Here is a 15,943-nt window from a genome sequence, read left to right as displayed (position 1 = left end):
TAGCAGCGTCCTCCTTTTTGAGTTCCAGCAGTATAGACACCTATGATGTACACTAGAGCAAGGAGGGGTCTCCTAGATATCCATAAAGTCTGGGGGTCTTTGAGCTCTAGAGGAAGTAAGCATAATCCCTATCTTACCCCGTATCCATATATAGAAAAAAATGTAATACAGGACATCTCCTTTTACGACAGGTGCATAGACAAGAAAAAAAAAGAAAACAAGTACTTTCTTAAATTTATGTACAAGTGTGATGTTTGCAGAAAAAATACAGTGTTTACAGTTTGTATATCTGACCAGAGACCTTTATGAGGATGTACATGAGTCTTTTGTGATTTTATCTTTACCGTTTTACAGAGCTGTTTATCAGGATGCAGATATTTATCTGTTGGATGACCCTCTAAGTGCTGTGGATGCTGAGGTTGGAAGACATTTGTTTGAAAAGTATGTATGTTATTATTTCCACCTGCTGCATTCCTTTTTTTGTAGCAATAAATCGGCATAAAACCACATAAAGTGTACCTTTCTATATCCTGATGTATAGGTCTACCAACACTGCAGTGACTGCATACCCACACTGCAGTGACTGCACTGGTCACATACCTGCACTGCAGTGACTGCACTGGTCACATACCTACACTGCGGTGACTGCACTGGTCACATACCTACACTGCGGTGACTGCACTGGCCACATACCTACACTGCACTGGCCACATACCTACACTGCACTGGCCACATACCTACACTGCACTGGCCGCATACCTACACTGCACTGGCCGCATACCTACACTGCACTGGCCGCATACCTACACTGCACTTGCCGCATACCTACACTGCACTTGCCGCATACCTACACTGCACTGGCCACATACCTACACTGCACTGGCCACATACCTACACTGCACTTGCCGCATACCTACACTGCAGTGACTGCACTGGCCACATACCTACACTGCACTTGCTGCATACCTACACTGCAGTGACTGCACTGGCCACATACCTACACTGCACTTGCCGCATACCTACACTGCAGTGACTGCACTGGCCGCATACCTGCACTGCACAGGCCGCATACCTGCACTGCACTGGCCACATACCTGCACTACACTGGCCGCATACCTACACTGCAGTGACTGCACTGGCCGCATACCTACACTGCACTTGCCGCATACCTACACTGCGGTGACTGCACTGGTCGCATACCTACACTGCGGTGACTGCACTGGTCGCATACCTACACTGCGGTGACTGCACTGGTCGCATACCTACACTGCGGTGACTGCACTGGCCGCATACCTACACTGCGGTGACTGCACTGGCCGCATACCTACACTGCGGTGACTGCACTGGCCGCATACCTACACTGCGGTGACTGCACTGGCCGCATACCTACACTGCGGTGACTGCACTGGCCGCATACCTACACTGCGGTGACTGCACTGGTCGCATACCTACACTGCGGTGACTGCACTGGCCGCATACCTGCACTGCACTGGCCGCATACCTACACTGCAGTGACTGCACTGGCCACATACCTGCACTGGCCGCATACCTACACTGCAGTGACTGCACTGGCCTCATACCAGTGCAGAGCAAGTTGTTTAGTTTATATATACCTATAGGTATCCATATGTTCAACATATAATTAGCATTTCTTGTGAAAATATACATTTTATTCTAAATCATAAAAATACCAGCTCACTTGGACCAAAAACCAAATATAAAAATTACATCTGGTGGTGTTCATATGTACAGGCAGTCCCTGGGTTACATACAAGATAGGGTCTGTAGGTTTGTTCTTAAGTTGAATTTGTATGTAAATCGGAACTGTATACTTTATAATTGTAACCCCCAGCCAATTTCTTTTTTGGTCTCTGTGACAATTGGATTTTAAAAATGTTGGATTGTCATAAGAATCAATATTAACACTAAAGCTTCATTGCAGATACCAATGATAACTGTTATAGCTCTGTATTGTAGCCTAAGGATAAAGTACAGTAAATAACCAACATCCAGAGGTCCGTTTGTAACTAGGGGTCATATATAAGTCAGGTGTTCTTAAGTAGGGGACTGCCTGTATATATATATACATATTGGTCCTACATGACTCACCGGCACAAACAAATATATATTTATGGTATCATCCTGACAGGTGTTTTACTATACAAAGTAAACTCAGTAAAATGGGGGAATACACAATATGCTGCAGTGCAAAAAAGGATAAATATGTAATGTACACTTATATATCCAACCTACCGTAAGTTGTTTTATTGTCTGTAACATAGAAAGTGGAAATTTGAAATGCAAAATTATCACGTCAAAAAGTTGTAGAACACGTGTTTTAGATTGAGGTTACCTTATTCTAGGTATGTATAAGGACCGGCAACCTTGGTCCGAAATGCGTTTTCTAAGTCAAAATGACTTTTCAACTACGATTTTTGCAGATGTCATTTGCCATTGTCTATGTTTTTGTGCACGGCTACTCTTTTCACAGAAACCCAGGAGAAAAAGATGGTGAGCTTTTTCATAATATATATAAAAAAAAATTCTCATTAGTCTTATTTTGATGGTAATCACTAATTTCATAAACCTTATCCAATACCTTGTCGGGCCAATAGAATAGCCGCTTTTTTTTTTTTTTTTTTTATAGAGACCTACAGGTGCACTTGAAGTTTTAGAATACAGGTCTATCTATAAATCTGTAGGCCAAGCCAAACTATCAATAGATTGAGACTATACTGTATATAAATTATTGACATCACTGACAATCTTTCATTTTTCCTTCTTCCCATTCCACCAACCGTGCATCTTGTTTGTTTGTTTGTTTCCTTAAGTGTGCGGCTGCCTCTGGTTACAATTTCCATCACTTGCTTTGATGTTTTGTCTTCTTCTCTAAACAGCGGTGTTATCTAAATAAATTCAGACATTTGTTTTCTTGACACAGACAGAAGATTTCGGATGTCTATGACAATACTCAGAGAGTTACTTTGATGATTAGTTTCCCTCTCGCATTCCCACAAAGTGAACTGATGCTCAATGCCTTGATTATGCCGTGAAACACATTGACTATATAGAACGTATTTGTTACCAGTTGAGGCCCAGGGACATAAAACATTTATCGGTTCAGCAATACTGTAAGGATTTGCACATGAAATGTGTCAGACAAAGCGCTTAAATTAAGGCATAGCGCCTTGTTATCCCAGGCTTTTTTATTTATCACATCTGAATGTAAGGCGAGGGACGGATGAAAATGTTTCCTATCTCCAATCTGTCAAAAATTCTTTTGAAATAGAACATAATTTTTTTTCAATTTTGTCCTCTACAATGGAAATGTTTCCTTATTCAGTCTGCATATGTGTTTTTGAAAGCAGAGCTGTGGAAAAAATAATGGTATTATTGCGCCAATTCTCCTTAACAGCATTTTTTATCAGATGAACAAGTGTGTGGCCCTGACATGGGTTCTCTGCGTAGGATACTCTGGTCTTCACTATTCTGCATCACGTTTACATTAAGTGTAAGGATTCATTGTCCTCCAGGGCTTTGTGTTGTGAGGACTCGCAAAGAACCTTGATCTTACGTTAAAAAGTAGAATTAGTCAGGTGAATGGATTCCTGCTTCTCGTTTACAAGGCTATTAATACAGCCCTGAAAATTTCAGTTGAGTTTCTTTTCCTTGTAGATTTTAATTATATTGTTGTTCTCTGTGAGAAGACCTTTCAGAATGGCTGAAACTATTTTTTTATGCTTATTTTTGTCATCTGGATAAACTCAGTAGAATTTGCTTGAAGGACCTGTGTAAATTTCAGCCTCATCAACTGTTACTAAATGAATCTGAATATTCATGCTGGTCTACTGGTCCTTTAATTCAGTGTATGGCTTTTAGAAAACAAAGCTCATTAGTATAATAGAAAGTTGTGAACTTTTATAATGTATCATGGTCATGGATCAGAACTTTTATTATTCACGTTTGAGAATGATCACATGATGCACACACCAGTTCTCCAATTGTAAGAGAGTTTTGAAAAGTATTGCTCATCGCATGACCTGAAGAGGTTTATAATTCTATGGAAGTAAAAAGTGAAATTAATCAGTCATTGGTATCATTAGCATCAGATCTTGTTAAAGGATATTCTTTTTTTTTATGGACTTTGCTCAGGATAAGGCCATGAAGAGGAATATGCCCCTATCCCTCACAGCCTTTCAGGATTGTTGCATAGCCAGTCACTACAGAGGTGAAAGCAGATGTTTCCATCTGCTGTGTGGTGGCCATGTGGTATTACTATCATGGAAGCAGAGAGACAATGTACTTACAGACGACCCCTAATTATGACCTGGATGTTGGTATTTTATTGTACTTTAGCCCTAGGCTAAAATTAACAGCTATAACAGTTATCAAATGTGTATGCAATTGAGATTTATTATTAATCCTGGTTCTTATGACAAAACAAAACATTTTTAAAATCCAGTTATCATAGAGACCAAAAATATTTTGACTGGGGTTACAATTTTACAGTATACAGTCCGACTAACATACAAATTGTTGTATATGTAACCCGGATACTGCCTGTATAGGGAACAGCTCAGCAGCTGTGCCAAACAACTCATTGTTGTTCCCTTGTACCTACCATGGGGATGCTCCATCAATAAAAACTGCAGTGGTTTCATACTGGCATAGAACATCATTGGAAATGAAAAAGAAGGAAACTGTTGTCATGTATGTAGTGCACCAGAGAAGAGGGGGAGGAAAATGGTGTTGGTCCTAGTTATATAAAATCCAAAAAACTAAGGAATTGTTCTTCCAGCGTGCAAAAAATATATTACATTTTACATGTGTTTCTTGTTCCATTTCAAAAATAACTTTCACAGACAAACATACAATGGGCAAATCTACGCATTTGAACTGTAAAAAAAAATTATAGTTCTTAGTCATGGTCTTGACTATGATTTGAATTTATCCTACAGTGCGGACCTGGTTAATAAGTCTCTGCTATATGAACAGTTTCTGAATTTGATCACAGTATTTGGATCATATTTTCCCATATTTTGTGTCCATAAAAATAATAGTACTGCATATTAATTGGGGTTGATTGTAATTACATTATTCCATCAACCTTCTTTTAATGATTTGTTAAAATTCTGACTCAAAATGTATTTTTTTCCGCCTAGGTGCATCTGTCAGGCTCTACGCAAAAAGTTGTGCATTTTGGTGACTCATCAGCTGCAGTATTTGAGTGCAGCCAAACAGATTCTCATCCTGAAAGAGGTACATTATGTCTTAAAGATTATATATGAATTCTGTGCCTGTACGTAATTGTTGGCAAAGGGAATTGTAGTATTGCCCCGTATGAATTTATTGGGACCATATAATCTACACTTGCATCGCAAATTTCGAATAGGACCAGGTGTACAAATCTTTACGGAAACAACTTAAACTTGGGTTGTTCGGGAATACTTAATCTTAATTTATGTATGGGGGAAAGGGGTCTACAGTATTAAAATATAAAATAACTTACACCCTCCCCTCTTCCATGGTACTGCGGAGGCACCCCGTCGTTTCCATCTTCTGTTTGTATATAGAGGCCAGCGGTAATGCGCGGTACATAGCGCTGCTACTGCACTGGCCTCTGAATGTAAACAGAAGCTCTGTACAACAGAATGTACACCAGACTCTGTATAAAAGCGGCAGCCGGAATTGATGGGGTGCCACCACAGGAGCGTGGAGAGAGTAAGTATATGTTCTTTTTAATTTATAAAGCCTTCCCTACTCCAACCATATAATAAAAATGAACAATTCTGAGACAATCCCTTTAAAACAGTATTCCTGGATTTGTGGAGTGAAGAAACCGGATTGCTCTGTTGCATGCTGCTCTCTGCATTGTACGTTGTACTGTGGATGGTGTTAGCCAATTGACTTGAATGGCACTGCTAATAGGCTACTTGACAAATAGATGTGACTACACTGCTTCCAGAATCTGCATTTTCAGTACCACTGCAATTGCTGCCACCAGCTGATTGATAGATAATAGACTGCCTTGGCAGTTTATTTAGCTGATCATTTTTGAAACCTAGGATATACACTCACCGGCCACTTTATTAGGTACACCATGCTAGTAACGGGTTGGACCCCCTTTTGCCTTCAGAACTGCCTCAATTCTTCGTAGATTCAACAAGGTGCTGGAAGCATTCCTCAGAGATTTTGGTCCATATTGACATGATGGCATCACACAGTTGCCGCAGATTTGTCGGCTGCACATCCATGATGCGAATCTCCCGTTCCACCACATCCCAAAGATGCTCTATTGGATTGAGATCTGGTGACTGTGGAGGCCATTTGAGTACAGTGAACTCATTGTCATGTTCAAGAAACCAGTCTGAGATGATTCCAGCTTTATGACATGGCGCATTATCCTGCTGAAAGTAGCCATCAGATGTTGGGTACATTGTGGTCATAAAGGGATGGACATGGTCAGCAACAATACTCAGGTAGGCTGTGGCATTGCAACGATGCTCAATTGGTACCAAGGGGCCCAAAGAGTGCCAAGAAAATATTCCCCACACCATGACACCACCACCACCAGCCTGAACCGTTGATACAAGGCAGGATGGATCCATGCTTTCATGTTGATGACGCCAAATTCTGACCCTACCATCCGAATGTCGCAGCAGAAATCAGACCAGGCAACGTTTTTCCAATCTTCTACTGTGAAATTTGGATGAGCTTGTGCAAATTGTAGCCTCAGTTTCCTGTTCTTAGCTGAAAGGAGTTGCACCCGGTGTGGTCTTCTGCTGCTGTAGTCCATCTGCCTCAAAGTTCGACGTACTGTGCGTTCAGAGATGCTTTTCTGCCTACCTTGGTTGTAACAGGTGGCGATTTGAGTTACTGTTGCCTTTCTATCAGCTCGAACCAGTCTGCCCATTCTCCTCTGGCATCAACAAGGCATTTCCGCCCACAGAACTGCCGCTCACTGGATGTTTTTGCGTGATGGTTGTGCGTGAAAATCCCATCAGTTTCTGAAATACTCAGACCAGCCCTTCTGGCACCAACAACCATGCCACGTTCAAAGGCACTCAAATCACCTTTCTTCCCCATACTGATGCTCGGTTTGAACTGCAGGAGATTGTCTTGACCATGTATACATGCCTAAATGCACTGAGTTGCCGCCATGTGATTGGCTGATTAGAAATTAAGTGTTAACGAGCAGTTGGACAGGTGTACCTAATAAAGTGGACGGTGATTGTATCTCTAAAGGAGAGCTCTGGGATTCTTTTATTTACATTTCAATATCCTGTGAACCCATAAGAATGCTTCAATTACTGTATTGCACTTTCTTCCTTCTAGGGTCAAATGATAGGAAAGGGAACATTTCCTGAACTTTTGCAGTCGGGTGTTGATTTTGCTTCATTGCTGAAAAGTGGAGATGAGGAACAGTCCCCAACCCAAGATGGTCAGATAATAAAGTTAAGTAGGAACAGAACCTTCTCTCAGTCATCAGTGTGGTCTCAAGACTCCTCTGTACAGTCCCAGAAAGAAGGAGCTGCGGATGCTCTGCCAGTGAGTAGAAGATGTAATGTTATGAGCTGCACATATTTACCCTAAGCCAATGGAGATATTTACTTTCTATTAACATCGGTGTTCTCATTTCTATAATAGACGGAGCCCGTTCTGACTGCAGTTCAGGAGGAGAGTCGTTCAGAGGGAACTGTTGGTTTCAAGGTGTACAAGAAATACTTCCTGTCTGGGTCCAGCTACTTTATGCTATTTATCCTGTTTGTGCTGAATATCTTAGCACAGGTATGTTCTTATTCATACTGTCTTTCATGAAAAATGTTCTGAGACCCAAGAATAGTGCCTAAATGTCAATCGGTATTTCTAGTCCCCCTCAAATAATCAGGTGTCCCTGGGGGAGCGGTGCAGGTGAAAGATATTTCTTACTTTTTGTAATATGAATGGTGTAATATATAAGCATTGCAATTACAATTAGATTGTTAACTGTTTATACATGTGTACGTTATTTCTAGAATATTTCTATAATGTAGTTTAACTATTGGAACAATGGTTGGGACTTGTTTGTGTTATGTTTCCCATTGTTTCATTGTATTGTATATTTGCCCTTAGGTTGCGTATGTTTTGCAAGACTGGTGGCTTTCTTACTGGTATGTGTTTATAGTAATAATAAAAGAATTTACTTGACTACTGAAAGGGGTTGGCCTATTTTCCTCATGTTTTTTTAACGTGTGTAAGTGTGGGTGGCAGGATATTTGGTAATTTTACCAACATACATATACAAAAAGTTCTGCCAACTTTCTTGATATGTAAAGTAAAGCCCCTGATTCAGAAATATATTTTACCTCATCAGCCAGACCTTCCTGTGAATAAAATGGCAGCAAATGGACGGTAGTGTGATCTCTAAAAGTCCATGATCTATGTACCGTCCAGGACCTAATGACAGTATTACAAGCTTACAGTATTACATGAATACAAGCTTAAAGGAAACTTACCATTTGATTTGATGCATTATGAACCAAACATACCTTGAGAATGCTGTAGCTACACTAATGCAGGATCATACCTTGATTAATCCCTGAGTTGAGTGGTTTTGCTGATAAAACAATTATACCGGGGACCATGGGAAAGCTGGATTGCATGATTGCACAAGTTACACTGAGCTTGTATTACAGCTTGTATTACACATGAGGCTTCATTCAGACAGGACTAATAAACCTGAGCTGGATCACTCATACACAGCAGCTAGGGGATGGTGCAGCAATTGATTATTCTGCCTTCAGGCACAACCCATTGATTACATCATCCTGTGAAGCAGTGAATAAATAACTAATGTGCTAGGAGAAGCGCTAAGCCAGCCACAGTAGCGAGACAGCTTCATTATCATAATTTTATAATTAATCAGAAAACCATTCGGCTCAGGGATTAACCAAGATATGATTCTGCATCAGTGTAGCTACAGCATTCTCAAAGTATGTTTGCTTCACACGGCATCAAATGGTAGGTTTCCTTTAAGGTCCTGCAAGGGTGATTGCTCATGGACAGGAACCCTATCTTCAGTTATTTAATGGATAGGCTTGATTACATTTCTAAACCAGGGGATTTACTATACTTTAAATAGATGTATATTTTTAAATTACCTAAACATTTTCCCCACACATTACAAAAAACTGGTATAGTGGCAAACCACATATGGGAAACTCCAGTATAGCAGTTTCTTAAAGGCATCCATTCTTTTAAGAGGCATTCCCCTTAGATCTCTGTTATATACTGCCAGCAGGGAAATTTATTTTTATTTAATCTACATTCTTCACAATTTTTAAGATCTGCTTATACTATCCATGTAATACTTCTTCTGACCTAGCAATGTTCAAACAGCCTATGTAGAGGTAGCTTTCTGGTTTAATTTTATGCTTGGCTGCAGAAAATCTGCCTCCTGTGTCCATGGATTGTCGAAGTGCCACAATATGGATATATCATGTCCATAGCTTTCCTGTATCACCTGTATCTGAACCTGTGCAGTAGAGAACACTGCTGCCATCTGGTGTAGCACTAGACATAATGCCTTCTTTACCTGGAAATTTAGGTGTTAGGGAAGACTTTTGAGCAGCATTCCCAAAATTTTGGCAGAAAGTAATTACTTACCCAGTATGGAAGATCTAGATGGGAGAAATTTAATATTTTAAGGATATAAAACTATTTTTTTGCCAATATTTTGTTATTATTGTGGTATACCTACAGTAAATGTTTCCCTTTTTCACCAGTGCAATATGATTCCTTTAATCTGATACATCAGAGTCCCATTTATTGTAGTAAATGTTTTCAATTTTAAAAATTTCTGTGCCATCATTATGGTCAGAGAACACTTTTGTCCATTTTTTTGCGGGGTTGTATAATGTAGAAGTGGGTTTTTCTGGGGGTTAGTGCTTCATGGGAAAGTCCACATCACATGAGGCAACTGAAAGGGAAGAAGTTACAGAATTATGTAAGAGGGAGATCAACATTTCCTATCACACTGAGTACATGTCTGTATCTCCTGTTGTCAGTGTATGAAATAACCTCCACCTTACATTCTGTAACTTTACAATCCTTCTGTCTCTAAAAAGGATAAAGAAGAGGTAGGCCTATTCTCAGGGGCCAATGCTAATATTAAATGACTTTGCAATTGCATTAAGTATTCTTGAAACATCTGATTTATCTATTAGGGCTACGGAACAGGAAAAGCTGAATATTACTACTGGGACCAATAGCAGTGATACAGAACCAGATCAGCTTGATCTTAACTTATATCTGGGAGTCTATGCCGGTAATTTCCATTTCAATAACTCTGCAGTTAATTATTTTGATGATATTTAAGTATGTTTTGGTCATAAATTCAGGAATATTGGATCAGTAAAAAGGCTTTTTTTCATCTTCCTTACTGGAGTTCTAGTGGATTAATAGGGTTTTTCTATTATAGTGTAAATAATTAAAAGATAATGCCTAGATGAGGCTCAGTCACCTTAGAAAAGTTGAGATAACTGATGCCAATAGTCTAAGAAATACCCCTTAAAGGGAACATGTCACCAGTATTTACACCACTAAAGTAGCAGCACCCTCTGTAAGGGAATGAAATATCCTTTCTAGTATTCCCTTTTTTATGTTAAATGTCTTTTTGCCTGAGATGAGTCAGCAGAGAGACATGTGGTGTCACTTTAGAAGCCACTATTTTGGGCTCTATAGCGGGGTTCTAATAACATATTAAAGATGAGTATCTCCTCTTTTAAATCATGAGGTTTGTGGTTCTGTGTATAGAAAATAGAGATATATGAGGGCGGTTCAATAAGTACCCTTGTTAGAAATTAAGACACCATTAAGAAACCATTATCGTGTTGAAACAGCACCTTCTTTTTCACCAAATGTGTCTCCGGTCGTGTCTCCTTCAATTTTTTGTTGAAGTGGTCCAATAACTCGCAGTAGTAATGTCCAGTGATCGTTCTTTTTTTTTCTAAAAAAAATCCATGAGGATGACACCATTCACATCCCCCCCAAAAATCGCTTCCCTGACCTTTCCGGCCGATGGGACCGTCCTCTCCTTCTTTGGAGCAGATTCACCGGGAGAAATCCATTGTTTTGATTGTTGCTTAGTTTCTGGTGTGTAATGATGAATCCATGTTTCATCAGCGGTGACAACTCGATGAAACAACTCCTTCAAAAACTCGCCTACATTGCTCCAAACACTGCTTCGAAGTTAGCAGCCGCATCCGCTTGTTGTCCACCGTGAGAAACTTTTCAACGCCAGCTTATAATGTAAAATATTAATATCCGTCCTGGTCGACACACCTACGGCCTATGCTACTTCGCACACTTTCGTTTGTCGATCTGCGGGTATCAGGTCGTGGACTTTTTGAATGATTTCCTCGGTAACCACGTCCGCCGGGCGTCCTGGTCACTCCTCATCAAAAATGGATGTTCGCCCACGTTTAAATTGGTTGAACCAATATCTAAATATGGTCATAGATGGCAAAGTGTCCCCATAAACAGCATCCAACTTTGCTTTTATCTCCTCACATTTTTTTCCATCCAAAAACAAAAACTCTCTGCTCTTTTTCCATCTTAACGAAAATCACGAAACGCTTCTTACTCAAATGGCTGCCAAATCCAAACTAACCAATCAATCAGTCTGCAATTTGTTTTGCCATCGTTTGATAGACGGCAGCACACGATGATAACACCAACAACAGTGCAAATATATAACCCCAGTTCAAAATTAATACCACAGTGCAATACCCAACAAATTACAACTACTACAGTACAACACAAACTACCACCCAAGACTAATAACTAATACAAACACCAGAGAAATAAGTAGACCAGAAATAATCAAACAGACTCCAGACTAAAACAATGCTGCCCCTCCAATCTCTACTTTTGCTTCCATTGTCTTTATGCCATTGGTGCAAAGCAGCCCCACAACAGAGAGGAACGCAGGAGAAAGAGTAACACGTATGCCATATATACCAAAGAGCACTTCCGCAGCTGATATCCTTGTCCTGTATCTGTACTTGTTTTGTATTTGTTATTGCAGCTCAGTTGTGTTGAAGTGCATCAAGTGGAGCTGCAATACCAGGCAAAACCTGTTTGGTGCGGCACTGTTTTGGGGTGGTCCATTGGACCCCTCGCTGCTCTGTCAGACTAATGGAGCAGACGGCCATGCATGATGGTTCTGCTCCATTAATCTCTATGGAGCTGACGGAGAACAGTGAGCGTGGTGCTCGGCAATTTCCGTCAGCTCCACAGAGATTAATGTCGCAGAACGGTCATGCGCGGCTGTGGATAGGGCCTAACTTTAGTTTGTGGTAAAACCCCTTTAGTAGAAAGCAGAATTTATTACATGACTTCATAGAGTACAGGATAAGTTTACATGGCAGCTTATTTTTTTTAATTTTAGATTAGGTTTTTAGATATTGGGAAGTTTTTAAAGCATTATTGGGATAAGCAAAGTAATATCACATCTATTGTCCAACTACCAGCTCCCCACCAAATCAAGTCATTGTGGTTTAACATAATAAATCAATCAGACAGCAACAGAAAGTGACACCGGGACCACACACAGCAGGGGGAACATAGATTGGGAAAATGACTTGCATTTTTTGTTTGCCTTTTGATTCTAACACTATTTTGAGATCTCACAAAGTTCATCTTAACTGTGTGGTAGCTCCTTACTAGAGATCCGACTTTATGTTAAAAGTGATATAATTGTTTTAGGCCTCATGCCCACGACGGTGTGTTTTGGGCTTAAGCTTGTTCCCAATGAGGTATAATCCCCTGCATCACCACAGTGTGAACGTGCCGCTTCCCAAACCACAAAAGATGGGACAGGTCCTATTCCTGCATGTTTTTAGCAGCCCTGGCATGTGCTGTGGAGGACAGCAGGCTTTTACCTAACGATTTCAGAAGGACCACAATCAACAGACTGCCCATTGCTTGTGGCCCGCAAAATACTGTACGCATGTTGGTGTACATCAGGCCTTAATGTGTTGTATGGCATGTTCAGAAAGTAAAATTTTCAATGACAACTGTGTTTCCTCCTCTTGATGTATCAGGTCTGACACTGGCTAATATCGTGTTTGGTTTTCTTCGGAGTTTGCTGGTGTTTCATGTCCTTGTCTCCGCTGCCCAGGCATTGCACAACCAAATGTTCCAGTCACTCTTGAAAGCACCAGTGTTGTTTTTTGACAGGAACCCAATTGGTAAGTTTATGTGCAATTACTTTATTCTAGTTTTGTTCTGGGAATAAATCTGTAAAATATAAAGCATAAGAAAAGCTTAATGTTAAACAGTAGATTTAGTAGATTGAATAGATTAGAAGCGTCATGCTGAGTCCTTTTAATGCAGGTCAATTACCCAAATAATCCTACTTAAAAATATGACGAGATATAGTATTAACCATATTTATGAATACAAAATATAATAATCATAAATCAGAGTAAAGACATACAGCAGTGGGACAAATTTAATAAGTTTCTTGTACACATGTAAATATGTAACAAAAAGTGGGAAAGTGTAAATATGTAAATAGTGGGGGGAGGGCACAGCAGAGCAGTCCAGATATGAGAAATGGGGTGCATGATCTCTGTGATCTCAATTGTGAAATGTTAACAACTTGTTGATTAAATATGCAAACCGTAATCTAACCATCTAACCTCAGGCTCCCTATAGTCCCCATAGCTGTAGTATAGTTGCAGATCTCAGCTCTGCCCTATAGAATCTGAGCTGGAAACCCGCAAAAATGGTGGAAAGTAAATCCCTTGTGATCACATATAACATTATGTTTGTACATTTCCTTAGACATCATCAAGGGGAGTATACACAATTTCTAATTTTCCTCTGAAACCTATTATTAGCTATTAACTGGTTGCCCTGATTATAGACCGTGAGCATACAAATGTGACATCTTACCAGTGCAAAAGACATGTGGAGAAGTCTAGGAAGACTGATACCTTGCAGGCTATATGTAACTTTATAAAATGCTATATGTTTTTCTATAAGAATGCTGGTTGACATTTGCTTCCCTGGACCTTTCTATAAAGTGACAAGTTATTAATCTCATTTTCCGTCTTTGTTACTAGATGTATGCCCTGTACACATAGCTTTTATCTGCATTGTTTATACTACGTGCTAGCTTTTGTGTTATAAAGTGTCAACAGAAGTGAATATCAAAAATAGTTTTCCCACCTCTGACCTCTGTCATTTCTTTCTTTCTTTGCTCAGCATACCTGGCTGTATGATTTTCCTCCACTCACCTGAATCCCTTTAGGGAAGAACAGTCTAAAAATAGACATCTTATTTAGCCTGGAACACTTCTTGCCTTAGCTTGTTCAGTTTTCTTTGTAGGAACATAAAGAGTAGCGAATCCAGACTTTGGTTGTTCTTCTCAGAGGATGACACAGACTGAAGATTTACCCAGCAAAATTGATCTAATTGTGGCAGCAAAGCGACGTAAATGTCATACACCAAAATTATTAGGTGTTTTGGCCAATTTTTATAACTTTACACAAGTTTTATAATCCTTTGTTGACGACTCTGCAGTGCTCACATTTACTTTAGTATAGTCCATATCCTTTTATTGTCCCCATTTCTGATAGCCATGATGAAAACCACTGTTATGAGGGATTTCATGTTTCTATTTGAGGGAGGCTAATGGAGGGAGGCCACAATATACAATACAACTTTATCAATCCCACAAGAGAAATTACTTTGAACAAGCGGTCTGAGCATGAAATGACATTTAGGTACATTAGCATTAACATACAAGTAGAAAGGAACACTAGAAAGGAACTTGAGGCACTATAGTATTTGGCTGGGTTGTAAGAAGGTTCGGCTGATTACAGTCCATGACCGATTGGTACCAATTGGCTTAAAAGGTCAATCGATTTAGAGATAAAGTGTTTGCGAAACCTCTGTCCAAAGTTCATCTGGTTATGACAATTGCTTATTGTACTTGCTTGTTGTTCAGATAATATTAGGAACATGGGGTGTGATTCCTGTATGATGGAGGAGGGAGGCCACAATATGATGGAGGAGGGAGGCCACATAATGAAGGAGGATGGAGGAAAGAAGGCCACAATATGAGGTGGATGGAGGAGGGAGGCCACAATATGAGGGAGGATGGAGGACAGAAGCCACAATATGAGGGAGGACAGGAGGCCATAATATGAAGGGAACAGAGGACAGGTAGGAGTACTGAAAGTAAAAAAAAAAATATATATATATATAATGTGTGTGTGAGATAAAAAGGTGGGGGAACATGTAAAGCATGGATAAAATTAAAGGGGAGGGGGTGATATATGTTGCTGAATTGCATTAGTTACATTATCCTATGGATCCTTAGGGGGTGAGCCACAGGAAGGGGAATTTTATTATTTAGGGCCATTTAGGTCACATGGGACCTCATTTTCACTAAAGACAGGTTGCAAAAGCCCATTACAGCTGCATTGCAAATATGCCTTTCTTCTTTCTCTAAGCATCTGCATTACAATATAATTGTGTGTTATAACTTACCTTGCATCCTGACAGAATCCTCTGTGTAGTCCTAGGGATTTGGCTTTGGTTTGAATGCATTTCAAAAAACATGTGACTTGCCTGTGCTATTCACTCCTCAGCTCCAAGCCCCCACCTTTGTGCTCCTGTACAGCTCCTCCCTCTCCCACTGTTGTCAGCTCTGTGAAGGAGCAGGAGGGAGGAGCTGTAGAGGAGCATGAGCTCAGCAGTCACAGAGAAGTCACATGTTGTTTTTTTTTTAAATGCATCCAAACCAAAGCCCAACCCCTGGGACTACACAGAGGATTCCGTAAGTTATAACACACAATTATATTGTAATGCAAATGCTTAGAGAAAGAAGAAAGCCATATGTGCAATGTAGCTGTAATGGGCTTCTGTAACCTGTCTTGTGAAAATGAGG

The 15,943-nt window shown here is 40.0% G+C and overlaps 1 protein-coding gene across 1 annotated transcript in view; it reads left to right on the top strand.

Moving 5' to 3' along the window:
- Positions 1-15,943, top strand: part of ABCC4 (ATP binding cassette subfamily C member 4 (PEL blood group)) — a 160,846-nt gene that overhangs the window by 70,990 nt on the left and 73,913 nt on the right. The window contains exons 13-19 of the mRNA XM_072135431.1: positions 355-441; positions 5,163-5,259; positions 7,336-7,548; positions 7,648-7,788; positions 8,113-8,150; positions 10,206-10,306; positions 13,086-13,232. Of these exons, the coding sequence (XP_071991532.1) occupies positions 355-441; positions 5,163-5,259; positions 7,336-7,548; positions 7,648-7,788; positions 8,113-8,150; positions 10,206-10,306; positions 13,086-13,232 (824 nt within the window). The remainder of the gene's footprint in view (positions 1-354; positions 442-5,162; positions 5,260-7,335; positions 7,549-7,647; positions 7,789-8,112; positions 8,151-10,205; positions 10,307-13,085; positions 13,233-15,943) is intronic.

This window comes from Engystomops pustulosus, chromosome 2 (assembly GCF_040894005.1).
Source record: "Engystomops pustulosus chromosome 2, aEngPut4.maternal, whole genome shotgun sequence".
Taxonomy (NCBI): domain Eukaryota; kingdom Metazoa; phylum Chordata; class Amphibia; order Anura; family Leptodactylidae; genus Engystomops; species Engystomops pustulosus.
This window is presented reverse-complemented; position numbering and strand designations above follow the sequence as displayed.